Source organism: Bos javanicus, chromosome 17 (assembly GCF_032452875.1).
Source record: "Bos javanicus breed banteng chromosome 17, ARS-OSU_banteng_1.0, whole genome shotgun sequence".
Lineage (NCBI taxonomy): Eukaryota > Metazoa > Chordata > Mammalia > Artiodactyla > Bovidae > Bos > Bos javanicus.
Window position 1 is genome coordinate 17,417,917 of NC_083884.1, and position 17,168 is coordinate 17,435,084.

Genomic DNA, 17,168 nt, shown 5'->3' on the forward strand with positions numbered 1-17,168 from the left:
TTATTTCTTCTCTCTCTCATACACACACACAGACTCGATCACTCACAAACTCCATACCTATAAAATAAAATTTGATTGGGAAAAGGATTAAAGTCTTGGAGAGCTAAGGCTTGCCTGAGATCAAACAGCCAGAAAACAGTGGATCCCAGAGAGTGGCCTTTCAGTGACCTTTTCTGTTGCAACTCCCAGGGAACCTCTGCAGCACTGTGGTACTGCCTTGAAGGAAGAGACCTTGTCTTATTCATCTCGGTACCCAGCTCCTAGCCCAGAACAGAACGAACAAGAGGGTGACGTCGCTAACACTTTATTTTAGGAAGATAAATCTGGCAAGGATGAGTGGGATGAAAGGAACAGGGAAACACTGGTGGCATGGCGAGCGGTTCTGATGTTGTTACAACAATTAATGAGATCACGAATGAGGGGGCAGCACAGCGAGAAGAAGAGAGGCAATGAAGGTGGAAAAGGTTTAGAAAGAAAGCGTTCATGGACTTGATGGCCGTGAGCAGGCAGTGAGCAGGGCCAGCCTTTTGATAAATATCCATTCATGTAGGAAATATTTCTGACGCATCATCTGTGTGCCAAAAACGTGGGCTAGTTGCTGGGGATCTACCAGTGAATTAGGCAAATGAAAGTTTTTGCTCTCAGAGAGCTTACAGTCTCATTTTAGGATGTACCAGTCAGAGTTCTCCAGATGGCCACTATACCCCACTATAAAAGCCAAGGAATTGGCTTTTCTGATTATAGGGCTGGGAAGCCTGAAATCTGAAGGCCAGGTCTACTGGCTGGAAACGCTGAGCAGGGGCTGATGCTGCCATCTTGAGGCAGTTTTTTCCTCCTCGGGGAAACCAGTTTTGTTTGGTCTTAAGGCTCTTCAACTGATTGCTCAGGCCCACCTGGATTATTTAGAATAATCTCCTTTACAGTAAATCAGTCCTCTACATACAAACAAGTTCTGTTCCAAGAACCTGTTTATTAAGTCCAATTTGTTGGTAAGTCCAACGAAGCTAGCCTAGGTACTCAACTAATGCAAATGGAGGGCAGTCTGCAATTTCACTCACCCCTGACGTGGATGGAATGCACTTCCTCATCTTTGAAAGTTCGCAGCTGGAAGGCTCGTATGTAGGGGACTTACTGTATATAAAGTCAGATTGTAGGTATGAATCCCATCTGCAGAATACCCTCAGTTAGGGTTTGACTGAATAACTGATACTATAGCCGAACCAATCTGACACATAAAACTGACCCTCCCAGAGGAGATGGAAGAATGACCAGTGCAGAGCGAGAAATCACCTAGGGTGGTAAGTACTGGCTCCTGTGTCTGGCAGACTCAGGGAGGAATAGGGATATCTTCATCTTACAGATGAGGCAGAGGAGACTTGGGGACTTAAAACAGCTAACTGGCCCTGCTGTCTTTCTGTCTCCAGCATACGTGCAGGAAACACCACAGAGCCTGTCCTCCCAGGGACAGTCAAAGAGACCAGAATATCTGCCGTTTTACCAGGAACACCACCAGTGAGTGAGCACAATTAGATTAGGAACTTGTTTTCTGAATGTAGAGCCTGCACGTAGAGAGGCTGATCATTGCTTTGGGTGAGGGGTACAGAAAGTGTGAGTGTGTTAGTCGCTCAGTCGTGTCTGACTCTTTGCAACCCCATGGACTGTAGCCTGCCAGGCTCCTCTGTCCATGGAATTCTCCAGGCCAGAATACTGGAGTGGGTAGCCATGCCCTTCTCCACAGGACCTTCCCAACCCGGGGATCGAACCCAGGGGTGGGGGGTACAGGATGCTTTGTCCAGCATCAGCCCCTTCATTCCACTGCTGCATGGGACATGCAGTGCATTCCTGTGCCCAGGTCGGGGCTTCTGTACAAGCCATTCGTTTTGCCTAGAAGACCCTTCTTCCTCCCCGCTCCCCTTCACGTGGACCATGTCTGTGTAAACCTTCAGGTCTGAGCTTCAGCACGTCATCAGGGAAACTTTCTATGTGCATCCACCATCTCCAGTTACAAGCTCCCCCAACCCTCTGCTAACACCATGTTCTTCTAATGAGGTATATAGCACTGTCTTCATGAAGTAGCTTATTTCTATCTTACTAGTGTCTGCCTCTCCTGTTACACTCTCAAAAGAAAAGGAACCAAATCACTATCGTGCAGATTTCCCAGCGAGGACACAGTTCTTAGCAGATGTTACTTGTCAGATGGATGCACGGATAAAGCAATGAATGAATGTGATGTGTTTTCTTCTAATCAGGGAATCTGTAGGGCATCTAAACAAGGCTCCTCTCTGTTTCCTAATCCCCAGTTTGATCATTTCCTGTACACTGCCAGTCCCAGCCATGGCACATGGGTTCTTCTCCATGTCACTTTCAGAAGCAGTGCTTCTTCTCTGATTTGAGAGGTCCTTTGTAAGCATTTGAGCCTAAAGCATTCCGACACAAAACTCTTAGGATCATTAGAACAATAGCTCACAAGAATGAGGGAAGCATCAGGAATGGTGCAAGGTTGAGGAGTCAAGCATGGGTGGTGTGTCCTAAGGATGCCCGCATACTTAACACAGATGGTTCTCTCTCTTCTTGCCCCAGGCAGGAAATTCTGACTACTTCTGCCTGTGGTCTGGAGTCTCGTGAGACTTCCATGAGAAGACAGCCCCTGATATCTCTGAGTGGGCTCCTGTGAGCCAAGTTGAGAGGAAGTTAGGAGCCTCTACCCCCATACCTACTAAATGCCACCCCCTTATCCTGCCACACAGAGGAAGGCTCCTGAGGGTGGGCACGTGAGGCTGAACAGTAAAGCTTATGGTACCGCTCACCTGGTTTCTGACCTAACAGCCACCGGTCATAACAGCTTAAAATCTCACCTGTGCTGTGAGTTGCTTCCAAGAGCTCTTCTGCCTTTTGTGAGTTGCCCTAATATCAATGGAAATGAGGCTCTGTTTTGTGGTTTTCTTCTGATGGTGGGACAAGACATTTGGGATTGATTTAAAAGTAGCCACTGTCAAGTTATCCCAGAAGGGTCTGTGCAAGTTTCACCTATTTGCCTTCTTTCCATTCAAGGGTCTCTCTATCCAGAAACATCTCTCTGTTTCTACGTTCTCTGTCTTTTCTGAAACTTGGAAGTCTTGGCTGCAATTCGTAGATGACCCTCCCGGGAGCCAGACAGATGCTGACTGTATGACCACAGATGTAACAGAGAGCATTATCGGCCCGGGTGTTCGGAGATGGAGGTCCCAGAGTCTTGGCTCTGCCGCTGAGCGGTGCATGACTCTGGACGAGTCTCCGGGCTGGAGTGGACGCGGTGCTCTCCGCAGTTACCGCCACGCTAAGATGTATGGTTCTCATTGCAGGCATCTTTTCCACAAGTCCTGTGTTGACCCCTGGCTCCTAGACCATCGCACCTGCCCCATGTGCAAGATGAACATTCTTAAAGCCCTAGGGATCCCGGTAAGCACAGTACAGCCTACAGCCTCATCATGTCTGTCTCTCCACATTTCCCACTCAGCAGGGAGAAAACAGCGCCCCGGGTTGTCTGTGTCCCCTCGACCCCAGAGCAGCGGTGTCACGTGATGAGGCCCTGGGAGCACTTTCCCATCTGGACACATTCCTCCTCTCCCTTTGTCTCCATCTGAGAACATCGTGACCCTCCCACCGAGTTTGTTGTTTTGTCTGTGAGTCGAGATGTTGCCTGAGCAGCTCACAGGCTCCTCCTCTGGGCTGCAGTGGATGACGGCGGGTCGGACCCCAGCAGAGGCCAGGGCTACGCTGATGACACTCTCTTGTCATTTACCTGCACCGTCCTCATGCAGATCCAGCCGCCACACTTCCCCCTCCATCGCCCAGCTTCCAGAGGAGACAAGCTCTTCCGGACAAGGGTCAGAGAGGTCAGCCTCTGGGCATCTGGCTCGGCGGCCTCTGCTAAACTCACATCTCTGCAAGAGCTTGAGAGAGCAGGAAACCAGAGCCAGAAGCCCTAAATTCCCCCACTCCCATCAAGCTGGCTCCCTCAGTTACATGTTTTAGCAAACTCAGTCTCTCACCCAGTGCACACAACATCCCCCAGCAGGCTGGCTTGATGCTCCAGGGAAGGACTTTCCCGGGCTCATATCGAGTGAAGGCCACGGGCTGGTGGCTGTGAGACACCAGCTGCTGTCACGAGGGCGGGAAGCAAGCCAGGCCACCAGACCTAAGGGCTGCGGAGAGATGTGAGAACGGCATAGGTGCCGTCTAAGAGAAGCTAGACCAGCAGGATACAGAGACCCTCTTCCCTCTCACCCGCTCCGCTTTGCTGCAGCCTCCTTCTCATCACTCCTCACTACTCATGGCAGAGAAAAAATAGAATTTTTAAAGTCAAGATGTCACTGAAGAAGAAAGGATCAGCTCAGATATCAAAGGCTTTATTTAATGCCAAAAGGCTAATTATCCCAGGAAGATCAGAGTGACTGTTGCACAGAGTACACCTGAAGCATCATGAGGTCACGGACTGGCTGAGTTTTCTGCCCTGTACCAGCTGCCTCTGCCAGCTGTATGCTGATTTTTTTTCTTACACTCAGTACACCAAACACAAATCAACTTGTGTGACTGTAGCTTTGAGCTAGATTTTAAAAGGCAATGCATTAAATTTTCAGACCAGTGTTGTCAATGCATAATAAATTCAAGGTGAAAATCAATGACAGTGAACATGATCTATGAGCAAAAAACCCAGCATCTCTATCAGATACTAATGACTTAGAAAATTTAACTCTCTGTTTGCATGTTTCACATATCTGGCTCTAACTGGTTTTTACCAGGGAGGAGGGAAATGTATGTATGTGTGTATTTACATGTGTATATGTGTGTCTTTGGGTTCTAAAATCTTTAACATGTTCGCAGTTAAAGGTAGACAGTTACATCGTTTAACCTAGGGCTTGTTGCTTAAGGATATCTCCAAAGCTCCCAGTTTTCAACCCCAGGGCTTCTCGGTCAGGACAATGAAACCAAACCACCCCCAGTGGTTACAGTTCATACTAAATAGCATTCCACTCCAGACTTTTTCTGGGAAAGTATAACTTCTGCAGGCCTTGTAAATATCTGAGAATTGTAAATGCCTCAAGAATACAGCTAATCATTGTTTTTAAAAGGGAATTATTGGGTGGCCTTTGGGCTTCTTTCCAGAATCGAATAACATTTTAACTTTTAGCAGTCTGGCATCCTGGCCACAGTTTGTTTCTTGTCCAGTCTGGATAGGATTTTACTCAGCACACTTGCAAAAAAGTAAAAGTCAGTAGCATCTTTGGATTTTGCCAAGGATTCTTAAAGGCCAGTCAAACAGGAACATGACACCACCCAAGCTGGCCCCAGAGAACAGAACATCCTCTATGAAGAAGAAGGCAGGCATGCAGGCTGCCTCTCATGCAGCACAGAGGCATATGGCTGCCCCCATGCCTCCCTGGTGCTTTGTCCTGGAGGATGGTACTGAAGTCTGGATCAGGGACCAATTTGGGATGCTGTTCTCCAAACCTTTAAGCATGGGAGTACCATGCTTACATTATACCAAAGAGAGGATGTTTTCACTCCATTCTTAGAACTCATCGTGTAAATGGACAGGCTCACAGCCTTCTCAATTAGGAAAAACTTCTATAGCTAACTGAAACCCTTTTCATGCAGCTCAAAGAATTTGTTCTATAATTTTTTTTAAGCTCCTTGTGCTCCATTTCTTCCTCATCAAAGAAAATTGAAAAGAGCCTGTCAGCCTCTCTGATAATTGGTGCCTGTTGGTCCTTCATCTCTGGATCCCTTACACGTGCTTAGAGCTCAGTAAATGTTTGTGGCTTTGTAGGCCTTCAGAGTGGGAAGGCTGCCAGTCACAGAGGGGTGTTTATGAAATTCACCCTGATTCTCCTTTGAGGAATGTCCATTCACCAAAGACTTGGCTATAATCCTGATCTGCTAGATCGTCCAAATATAGGGTTTTGTGTTTGATTTGGGTCTTTCTTCTGTTGTTTTTAACTGAGTAGTCTTGTGTCTGCTGTGCGCTAAGGCAAATAAATACAAGTGGGAAGCTTAGGGCTGGGGACGTGTTCATTTTTGTAAGAGGTTCTCTAAAACGAGCTAAAGAATGAGAGCGAGGCTCATGGATTGTGAAATTCCCATCACAATGGTATCTTTTCCCATTATATTTTGCCAAGAGAAATAAAAGACTGAACTGAAAGGGGTGGGTGGGGGAGTCCTTTATTGTCAGAGCATTTTCATCCCTTTATCTACATTCAAGAGCTTCATCCTCCTTTCTCTCCAGTCAGGTTTAGGGGTGTCTTTGCAGAATGACAGAACACATCACTAAGCACTCTGGTAAGGCACCATATAACACAGGCCTTTTTTATCCCAGCAAGCACTGTCTCCCTCACTATTATCCTGGTATGAAGGATGATTGTTAATGAATAGAAAGTCCCATGGAGTTGCTGTGTTCACTAGTCCCTAACTATTTAGCAGTTGGTTTATTTGAGGAGTTTCCCTGCTAACCTGAATTTGAATACCTATATGCTGTTCACTTACAGATGGCTTTTGACATCTCTTACTAAACATTATGACTGTAATTTCTCTTAGTGGTGTATAAAGTGGTTTTCTTTTCAAAATATAACTCTATTTTGATGAACCATTTTGAGCGGATATAAACCGTGAGGTTCTGTAAGGTTGGTCTGTTAAATATTAATACTATAGCTAAGCCAAATTATTCATGCCTGCTCTCACTAACAGTCTCCCTGAGCTAATCCACTGTTTCTCTTTTCCTCTAGTCCCTTCTCTTAAAAACATAACACTGTTCCTCCTAGCCCACAAAGTAAAAGTGAACATGCTGCATCAAAATTAATAAAAATAATTTCATAAAAAGAAAAAAAGAAAGAAAGCAGGAACGTGATCAGCAAGCAAAGTCAACATTTTGAAAAATATATCAGTTGTTATTGCATCTATGGTCACATTCAGACGTTTATGGCTGGAAGACCAACCGGCACAGTATCCTTACTGGGAACTCCTCCCTGCTACCCCTACACAACGGGACATGCCCACGAGCATCTTACATAGAATAGGGGAGGGAAAAAAGTCATTTTTTCTTCTAGATTCACCAGCTGGTCCCTATAAATGAGACTTATAAATGACAGATTAGCAAGAGAAAATCAAACAGTATATGAGCCATGAGTAGCCACAGCAGCACTTGGTGATGAGCGACTCCCAGAGCTGGTTAGAACTTCAGCTTATATAGCATTTTCAAAAAGCAGCAATAGGGACTTCCCTGCAGTCCAGTGATTAAGACTCCACCCTTCCCACGCACAGGGCATGGATTCCATCCCTGCTCAGGGAACTAAGATCCCACATGCCATGCCACACAGCCAAAAAAAAAGAGCAAGAAATTTTTAGAGAAGTGATGAGACAAAAGGAAAGGACTTTGAGTTTCTAGGGCAGCAAATTGTGGAAAGTTAAGTATATGGGGGAGCCAATGGCAGATAAGGGCATGTCAGTCAGGTTTGTTGTATGTTCCATTTTGGTGTCAAAATCACCCAGCAGCTGATGATGAGAATGTCCTCTTCCTAGTAGAAGAGAGAGACACCCTTACAAATTTATGTTCTGCTTTTAGACAAGAGGTGGGGAGAGCCTTTCTTTACCTACTTCTCAATTGTTTCTACGAAAAACAATCTTTTTGCCAAAGTAGCATACTTTGGGGTTGCACATTCTGCTACCCTTCAAAGGTATACTTTAGCTTTGCACAAAAATTGAATTTTTTTAAGTATTTTCTCAAATCTTCCCTTCATTGATCTAAGATCTGGGCAGATACTAATATTCCCAGGTTTTCAGAGCAAAAAACTGAGACTTACATAAAATTTCCCAATTGACATTTATCAAGCACTTAATAATTGTCAGGCACTATGTGAGGGCTTAGAATTCAAGATCAGTGTAGTTGATTCACTTTAAGAAGCTTATGTCTCACTTGTATGTGGAATCCGCATGGAATAAAAACAGAAAACAGACTGGTGATTGCCAGAGGTGGGAGGCGGGGAGTGGTGAAATTGGGTGAGGGGGGTCAGGAGGTACAAACCTCCAGTTATAAAATAGTACCTGGGGATATAATGTTCAGCTTGGTGACCCTAGTTCACAACACTGTGTTGTATTTTTTAAAGTTGCTAAGAGAGTAGATTCTAAAAGTTCTCATCAGAAGAATAAAAAATTTGTAACTGTGTGAGGCAGTGGATATTAACTAAACTTATTGTGGTGATCATTTTGCAATATGTACGTGTATCAAATCGTTGTACAACTTTAATACAATATTCCATGCCAATTATATCTCCATAAAATTGGAATTAAAAAACAAAAAGCTTGTAGACTAGTAGAGTGAGACAAACACAGTAACAGATGAGTTCAACAGAGTTGGAGAAATGTGAAAAGTTACAGTAGCAAAGGTGACTACTTGGGAGGGAGCACCACTCAGTAAAGATGCATTTTGGCCTGGGATTTAAGGGGTGAGTAGGAGTTCACCAGGGTAAGCTTGACCCTTGGCCTGGGCAAGGGGAAGGGGATGGTTGCGATAAACGTCATCCTGAGTAGAGGAACAGCACATGCTAAGGCACTGAAATAGTGGATATATTCCAAAGGCTGAAGGTAAGGCCAGAAAAGTAGGCTAGGGCCAGACTGTACACTGCCTGTTTGCTATAGTAAGGAGCTTATCATTCATTCTTTAGGGGATAAAAAAAAAAATCATACCTATGGTTTTTTTTAAGTACTCTGGTGAGAAAGTGGAGAATGGAGCATACTGTGGAAGAAACTGTAGGGAGATGGGGAGACTGGTAATGGGGTGAAAAGTGTTCAGAACATACCTGCTCGTGTCCAGTCATCTCAGTAGGTCAATTCTGTGAGTTGACTTTTGACCACTCGAATTTCAATGAATTGACTCACTGCCAATGGAAATGGAGAAAGCAGAAAGAAAAGAGAACACAGGGATGAGGGAATGGAGCTGAATTTGAGGGTTTTGTGGGATGATGGAGATTTCCAGCCAACTGCTGGAAACGCAGGTATGGAGCTCAGGAGACGTGGTTTCAGAATGGAAATCCAGCACAGGAGTCTAGCAGGTCGAATTCCTTGCTTTGTGCTCCCAGTGAGTCCATGAGTTGTAGATTTTCTCTTTAAACTTTGCACCCAATCTGGTCTTTGTGATGTTAATTCAATCAGTGTCAACCCAGGATTCTCCTTACCTAAGCCTTTAAGGATACAAAGCCATGTCATTGTCATCACTCAAGGCAATGTTGCTATTCAGACTGATGCAAAAAAAAATGATAAGTAGTTATTCCTACTACTTCTCAAGATCATATCTCTCTACCCCCCCAGCCTTTAAAAATAATTTTTATGAGTTTGGGCAGGGGCAGAACAATTGAAAATCATTTTTCAAAAGCTGCTCATGGAGGAGCATAGTCATATATTCAATATATAGTTGAATATATATATATATTCATATAGTCATAGTCATATGGAGGAGATAGTCATATATTCAATACCACTTCAGCCAGCAGAACTATAACCAGAATGAGACTGTAAGATAGTCCAGTAAGAAAATAGTTTACAAAGCTGGTGACACAGGCTGCCTTACCAAATAGGGAGCCCCCCATTTCTATGGGTTTCAAGTGGAGCTGTGAAGGATTGGTGGGGGCAAGAGTCCTGTAGTGAGTGGGTAATTACACTGGGTGGTCTCACCCTTGTTTTATAATTTTAAGATTTTAATTTAGAGAATTTGATAAATATGTGATCAATTGTATGTTCTACAAATAGGACTTTTTTCTCCAGCTGGTTTTTTGGCTTATGCTAACAACAAATGCTTGTGCTTTTGTGTGTGTGTGTGTGTGTGTGTGTGTGTGTGTGTTTGTATATATGTGTGTGTTTCTTACAAACAATTCACAATGAGTCTTATTCTGTCTCTCCTCTCATGCCATTAGTTCATTTGCAAACAACATATGGGTCTTTGGGGCAAATTATCAGGCTGTCATCTACTTCCTATTATGAGAAGTAAACACTATATATAAGGAAGAGCTATTATTATAAATAAATGTCATATTATTCCCCTTAACTAATTTTATTAATGTATGGATATTACTACTCCTGGAATTAAAACCTTGTCTCTAGATCTAAACAGAGACTTTGGAAAGAAAATTTTGGAAGATGTTTTCATGGTAATTACAGGAACTATATTGTGGAATGTCTTTAAATAAAGTGATTCAGGAAGAAACAGTAAAAGACTTAGTTTCCGGCAGGACAAAATATTGAGGCTGTAGACATCTCATCCCTAACTTGATGATGTCCACTAAGAACAGGTCCTTTTCTGCTCCTGTCAGCCCAACGCCGACTGCCTAGACGACTTGCCCACCGACTACGAGGGATCTCTGGGAGGTCCGCCCACCAACCAGATCACAGGCGCAAGTGACACGACCGTAAACGAAAGCTCGGTCACTTTGGACCCTGCTGTCCGGACTGTGGGAGCCCTGCAGGTCGTCCAGGACCCAGACCCCGCCCCTCAGGAGGGAGAGATCATCTTTACCACCAACAGTAAGTTCTGCCGTGCACACACCAAGTGCCCTTATTCCCAAAGGCTGTCACCTCGTGAGAACTGCAAAGAGGCACTTGTCTTCAAGAAGAAAGAAAAGAAATTAAATGAGTAGAACGTTGCCAGGCTAACCCATCACACCTGGCAGTCCTTGAGAAGCCCAGCTCACTCCTGATGCAGCAGGGCAGACAGCAGAGCTGGCATGGGTCTCGCTCACCCACACACGGATGCCACAGCCCTGCACACACCCCGTGGTAGCAGAAGCAAGCTGGGCAGTGGGTCTGACCTCTAAGAGTGGAAGGCAAGGGAGAAAAGCAACTGCAGGGGATGGGTAGTGGGACTGGGATGGGGCTCACCACACATGCGTGTGTGTGTGTGTGTGTACTGAAGCTAGAGCCCTCCTGAGCGTGCATGTCCATGGCAGTCTGAACTGGTCTGGACAGCACATAGGAGTGTTATCCTTGCTCTGGCTGCAAGACTCATGCAAATGGCACTCCTTTACATGAGCGTTCTTGCAGTAAAACCTAAACCACTTACATGGTGACATATTCAAATATCCTTAGGGCTTCCTCCCCATCTCCTGCATAGACAAACTAAATGCTGTTCTGGTGGACAGTAAGGTATAAAAATATTTAAATAGCTATTCTGGCATATGACTGAAGCTAAAACCTCAAGTATTTCTTCTACAGTCTAATACAGCAGAGAGAGAAGTGTCAGTTCTAAGGAAACCATCATTCAAATTAACTTAGGTTTAAGGTTAAAAGGGTAGGTGGATAGTGCAGTTTTTAAATGAGGTGTACTCTTTCCCTTGGTAGAAGCAGCCTATTCACTATAGAAAATTTGGAAATGAAGCAAAGCAGATGAAAGCATGTTGAAATATTTCCTCTTAAATTGACCTCTTTTTTACATATTCAGGATGTTTATACACTTCAGGAGCTCATTCACACTGAAATTTAAAGACAAATTTTTCTGATGAAGAAGCATAACAGCCCTCATTGTTTGTTGAAAGCCTGAAAGATAACGAAAAAAATCAAAAAATGAATCAATACCCCACTACCCAGAAATGATCACTGTTAACATTTTGCTGTCTTTCCTGATAATCTTTTGATATAGTTGAGACAATAAGCGTGGGGTGAACGTTCATTATTGTAACCACAGAATTTTCACAAGACCTCAACGGAGAGTTCAATTCAGTTGCTCAGTCATGTCTGACTCTTTGCAACCCCATGGACTGCATGGACCCCATGGAGAGTAACTAAGAGTTACTGGGTGATGGGACTCCCTGGTAGTCCAGTGGCTAAGACTCTGCACTCCTAATGCAGGGGGCCCCGGTTCCATCCCTGGTCAGGGAACTAGATCCCACATGCCTCAAGTAAGAGTTCCCATGCCACAACAAAAGATCCTGTATGCTGCAACTAAAAGATCCATGTGTTTCAACCAAAACCTGATGCACACAAATAATTTTTTTTTAAAGAGTTACTAGGTGCTAAATATCTGCCCATGCAGGGTGTATTAGTTTTGGATAGATATGAGTTTTGACTTGACTTTTAGAGGCATGAGGATCTCAATACTGAAGCATTAACCATTACACATTAAGAAGTCCCTAAAGATAGATTATGATCCCTTTGTTTTGAAGGTCTAAAATGGTACAAAAGCAGTTTTGAACTTTTTATAACCATACTAAATAAAAACAAGTTGGTAGGGTTGATTTTAATAAAATATTTTATTTAACCCAATGTAGCCAAACTGTTTTACTTCATTTTATACTAACTCTTCAAAACCTGGTGTGTATTTTATACTTAGAGTACATCTCAATTTAGACTAGCTCCATTTCAAGTGCTCAGAAGCCATGTGTGGCCACTGGCTACCATATTGGAGATATGGAGATATAACACACACTTAGAATCCTAGTAATTTAGGGATCTAAGAACTTTAAAGGTCATTTAATCTTAACCGTGATAAACTTCTGGTTTTCACCATAGGAAAATTGAACAGAGGAGTAAGCAAGTGACTGACTCAGATCAAACATTAAGTTCTTTTTGCAAAGTACAACATTACCCCCTAATTTTTCATTTATTGGACATGTTAGTTACCATCAAGCATATCACCATTAGTGGTCTAAGTGAAGTATAATATTTTGGAAGACCTGATAAAATTTTGCTAGCAGTTCAAAAACACTTAACGCATGAACCTTTTTTGAGCCCATGCTGAGGCTGTGCTGCACTCAGTCGTGTCTGACTCTGGGACCCCATGGACTATAGCCCTCCAGGCTCCTCTGTCCTTGGAATTCTCCAGGCAGGAATACTGGAGTGGGTTACCATTTCCTCTTCCAGGCAATCTTCCCAGCCCAGGAATCAAACCCGTGTCTCCTGTCTCTCCTGCATTGGCAGGCAGATTCTTTACCACTATACCAACTGGGAATCCCTTTTGAGCCTATAAAAAGAATCAAATTAAAAATGGATTCTATTTCTTGCAGTGAAATGATTGATCGACTTTCAAAAGAAAGTGTGTCGTCTGTTAGATTCCTGATTTTGAAAAGTGGCCACATACTTCATCTCAGTAAAGCCCAGATGACAAATGAAAAGGCATAGTTTATGAGTGAAAATACAACCAAAAATGAAATAGGAAATTAAAGTCTGTATCCAGATAATTCATAATCTCCAACGGTTTTGGCTAAAACGGACTCAGAGTGTTTAGGTTCATACCAGGCATTCAGTAGCTATTCACTGAATGACTCGAAGTGAAAAATGTTTGATCTAAGCTTGAACAGGGAGCTTATGTTCACAACAGAAGGGAAAATGCCAGGTAATTTCAAAGGAAGGTCTTGGTAGAGATGAAAAGACAAGAGACCACATCTGTAGTCTGAAGACCAATACCATATGTCAATATGGCTAAAGATACAGCCTCTTAGTGCAGAAACTGAATTGTTCTCACAAAATACTTTTCCTAGGCCATTTCTTTTCTTAATCGAAGTATAGCTGATTTATAATGTTATAATACTTTATGTATACAGCAAAGTGATTTAGTTTTATTACTATATATTCTTTTTCAGATTTTTTTCCATTATAGAGTATTACAAGATATTGAATATAGTTCCCTGTGCTATATATTAATTTCTTGTTGTTTATTTGTTTTATACATGCTAATGTGTAATCTGTTGGGCTTCCTAAGCAGTGCAGTGGTAAAGAATCTTCCTGCTAATGCAAGAGACATGGGTTCGATCCCTGGGTTGGGTAGGTCCCCTGGAGAAGGAAATGGCAATCCTCTCCAGTATTCTTGCCTGGAGAATTCCCTGATGGGCTACAGTCCATGGGGTCACAAAGAGTCACACACACACACAAATGTGTATCTATTAATCCCAGTTTATCCTCATTTCCCCTTTGGTAGCTGTAAGTCTGTATTCTGTCCCTTTGAGTCTATTTCTCTTTCATAAATAAGTTCATTTGTGTCCTTTGTTTATTTTTGTGTCATTTTTTAGATCCCATATATTGGTGATATCATATGATATTTTAGACCATTTCTGAGTAGTTTTATTTATTGGGATTTAACAGAATATCCCAAACATAATTTTTCTGATTAGATTTTTTAATTGGAGGACAATTGCTTTACAATGATGGGGTGGTTTCTGGTGTACAACAGTGTGAATCAGCTATAGGTATACATATATCCCCTCCCTTGTGAGCCTGATTAGATGTTAATGATTTATACCACTAACTAAATGGCTGTAGATTCCTTAAGGGAAAATTCTCTCTATACAGATTGCACATTGCATAGTGCCCTAAGTCGCATAATCAATAAAGAACCAAACACAGATGCATGAATAAATGAGCAGAAAGATTCAAGCTCTCATCCACGTAACCAACTCCCTAACGCTATCAAAAAAAACACAGATGGTGAAAGGAGGGAATGTGGGGGTGTGATATTGCTACAGACCACAAATAACCCACTGGAGGTTGGACCTGACCTTTTTTTCCTCCCTTATCCTTTCCTACCTCACATCTCTAAAGATCCAGACACTGACTAGAAAATTACAGAAAATGAAGAAGTAACAGTAGCTAACAAATACCTAACACCAACTCAGTACCAGGCATCCTTTCACATTATCTATGTGTATTAGCTTACAACAACTCTATGAGGTAAATATTATTTTTAACCTCATTTTACTGATGCAGAAATGGCAGCACCGAGAGATTAAAGTAACTGGCCTGAGGTCATAAGCTAGGGACAGGTGGAGCTGGAATTCTCAGGACCAGCTGACTCTTGAGGAGCATGCCTAGCTATGTTCGCAGGATGAGAAAGGGGAGAAAATGAACATGGTGCTCACTTCATTTTCTTTTTTACTCTCTTCCTCCAGTTTTCTAAATCTCTGAAAGTTCAAAAGTGCGTTTAGTTTCAACTTGCCTTCTCATCCCTACCTCCATTCTTCCTTTCCTGACAAACAGTTTTGGTTTAGAGTCAATCAAATATACGTAGAAGTCATTTCAGCCCTCGGGGGGAACAGCGTAGAACAGATTGCCTTTAGAGTGAAAATGGGAAAATGTGGCAGTAAAGGATCACCTTCAGTTCCCAGGAAAAGAAAAAGAAGAAAAACATTTACAAAGGAAAGGAAATCCAGACTGGTTGCCAGTCTGACATTTGAGAGAAGGACATTCTCATATGCATCTTGTTAATGTTTCTGACATTTCAGCTTTTATCCCTCACACGGCAGCACCGAATCACAGTTTCTCTTCCACTGTGGTGCAGCGAGTCATTTGTATGCATGCACAAATGTCACTCACCAATCTTTTTTTTTAATTAATTAATTGATTCACGTTTATTTTTGGCTGTGCTGGGTCTTCGTTGCTATGCGCAGGCTTCTCTTTGTGGTGGCTTCTCTTGTCGGGAAGCATGGGCTTTAGGGCACCCAGGCTTCAGTAGTTGCAGTTCCCTGGCTCTAGAGCACAGGCTCAGTAGTTGTGGCACACAGGCTTAGTTGCTCGGTGGTGTGTGGAATCTTCCTGAACTAGGGATCGAACCGGTGTCCCCTGCATTAGCAGGCGGATTCTTAACCACTGGACCACCAGAAAAGTCCCCACTCACCAGTCTTTATCTGCTTTCCTGTTTGCACCGTACTCTGCCTTCTGACTCTCTGAGCCTGTAGCTTCTTGGATTGGCTTCAGCAGGGGAAAAAGTTCCTTAGGACCAAAGGAAAACACAGCTAAACAAAAGACCTGGTGTGTTTAGAGACTCCAGACAGAAGCTAGAGAAAGAAACACAGAAAAGAAGACACTATCACTCCTCCAAAACATCCCACATCCCTCCACACTTCTCAAGAGGGTCTGAGACCTTCCCATTGTTTTTCAACGAAGTTGCTGACACCACCATCCATTTCTTGTATTGAGTCACTACTGGCGTCTTCTAGCTGCCTCCAGATCATTACCCACTTGCCACTCCTTCCAACTCAAGCTAGAAGGAATCAGCAGTCAGCCCTGGGGTGGCAGGTGGAGGGTGGAGGGTGTGGAGGGAGCTGGGAGCTAGAAAGGGAGGAGATAGACAGTGTCCATTTCTCCCAGATTCGCCCCTGTATGTTCCGATGAGCACGTGACATAGTGAGTTTGGTCAGGAGACCTGGTCTTCAGACTTCACAGAAGGAAGCAGTCCACATAAATCCTTATACAGGCTAACAGGTTCAGACTTGACCAGCTGAATTGAAACGTGGTGTGGGTTTCCTTTGGGAAACTTCCTGCTATATGGAGCTGGTATAATAGACCCTGCTCGGGGAGGAAAGTTCCAGCAGGAATTTTCTGCTCACCTATAGGTAACCGACAGTTTCAAGAGTCCCTTTATGTCCCAAACATGGACAAAATGATTTTTTTTTTTATTCTGTGGGCCTTTCCCCTTGTGAGACCCATCACTGTGGACAGATGGGCCTCCACTGCTTACCCATAAGGCCTCCTGCAACGCCTGCACATCTGGCCTCTGTCTGCTCAGTCTCTGACTGTCCAAGCTGAGCCCAGTCCTCTCACTCCCCGGGTGGTCACCTCTGGGACCTCACACATCATCTGTCCTGACAGCCCTCTCCAGTACAGCCCTGTTCCCATCCTCTGACCCCACACAGACCATCAGCCTCCTCCCTCCAGACTCCAGGCAGACAGGAGACCTGAGTCCACACTCTGTTTTGTTTCATTTTTTAACCTTTTGGCTGTGCCACAAGGCATGTGGGATCTTAATTCCCTGACCAGGGATTGAACCCAGGTCCCCTACATTGGAAGCTCAGAGTCTTAACCACTGGACCACCAGGGAAGTCCCTGAAGAAGAGAAGCTTTAGCTTCTCTAAGGCCTGAGTTTGTTCTCCCTGAGTCCCACCTACATGAAGCAGAGTTCAGAATCTCCTTGTGGTAGAGGGGGTGGAGTTTCTCTTACAGGAACCCCTCAGTGGGCGTGGTCCTGGGCAGTAGCCCCTCCCCACCCCTTCTAGAGGAGTGGGATTCAGCGAGTCAACGCTGGCTCCTTGGCTAAGCTCTTTTCCAATTTACCCGCGTTTCTCTCCCTCTCTCCCCTTGTTACTGTCATTAACTGGGTGATGAGGTCCAGAGTCATCGAACAGGTGCCCTTCACATCTACTCCATCCAGCAGTGGTATG

The 17,168-nt window shown here is 43.8% G+C and overlaps 1 protein-coding gene and 1 non-coding gene across 6 annotated transcripts in view; both read left to right on the forward strand.

The window, feature by feature from the left end:
- The window catches only part of RNF150 (ring finger protein 150), a 279,374-nt gene that overhangs the window by 217,013 nt on the left and 45,193 nt on the right, over positions 1-17,168 (forward strand). For all 5 annotated transcript variants that reach the window (XM_061384124.1, XM_061384125.1, XM_061384126.1 and 2 more), the window contains exons 5-6: positions 3,342-3,438; positions 10,338-10,548. In XM_061384124.1, the coding sequence (XP_061240108.1) occupies positions 3,342-3,438; positions 10,338-10,548 (308 nt within the window). The remainder of the gene's footprint in view (positions 1-3,341; positions 3,439-10,337; positions 10,549-17,168) is intronic.
- TRNAR-CCU (transfer RNA arginine (anticodon CCU)) lies at positions 11,826-11,898 on the forward strand. Its single transcript has one exon. It is a non-coding gene; the product is annotated as a tRNA-Arg (tRNA).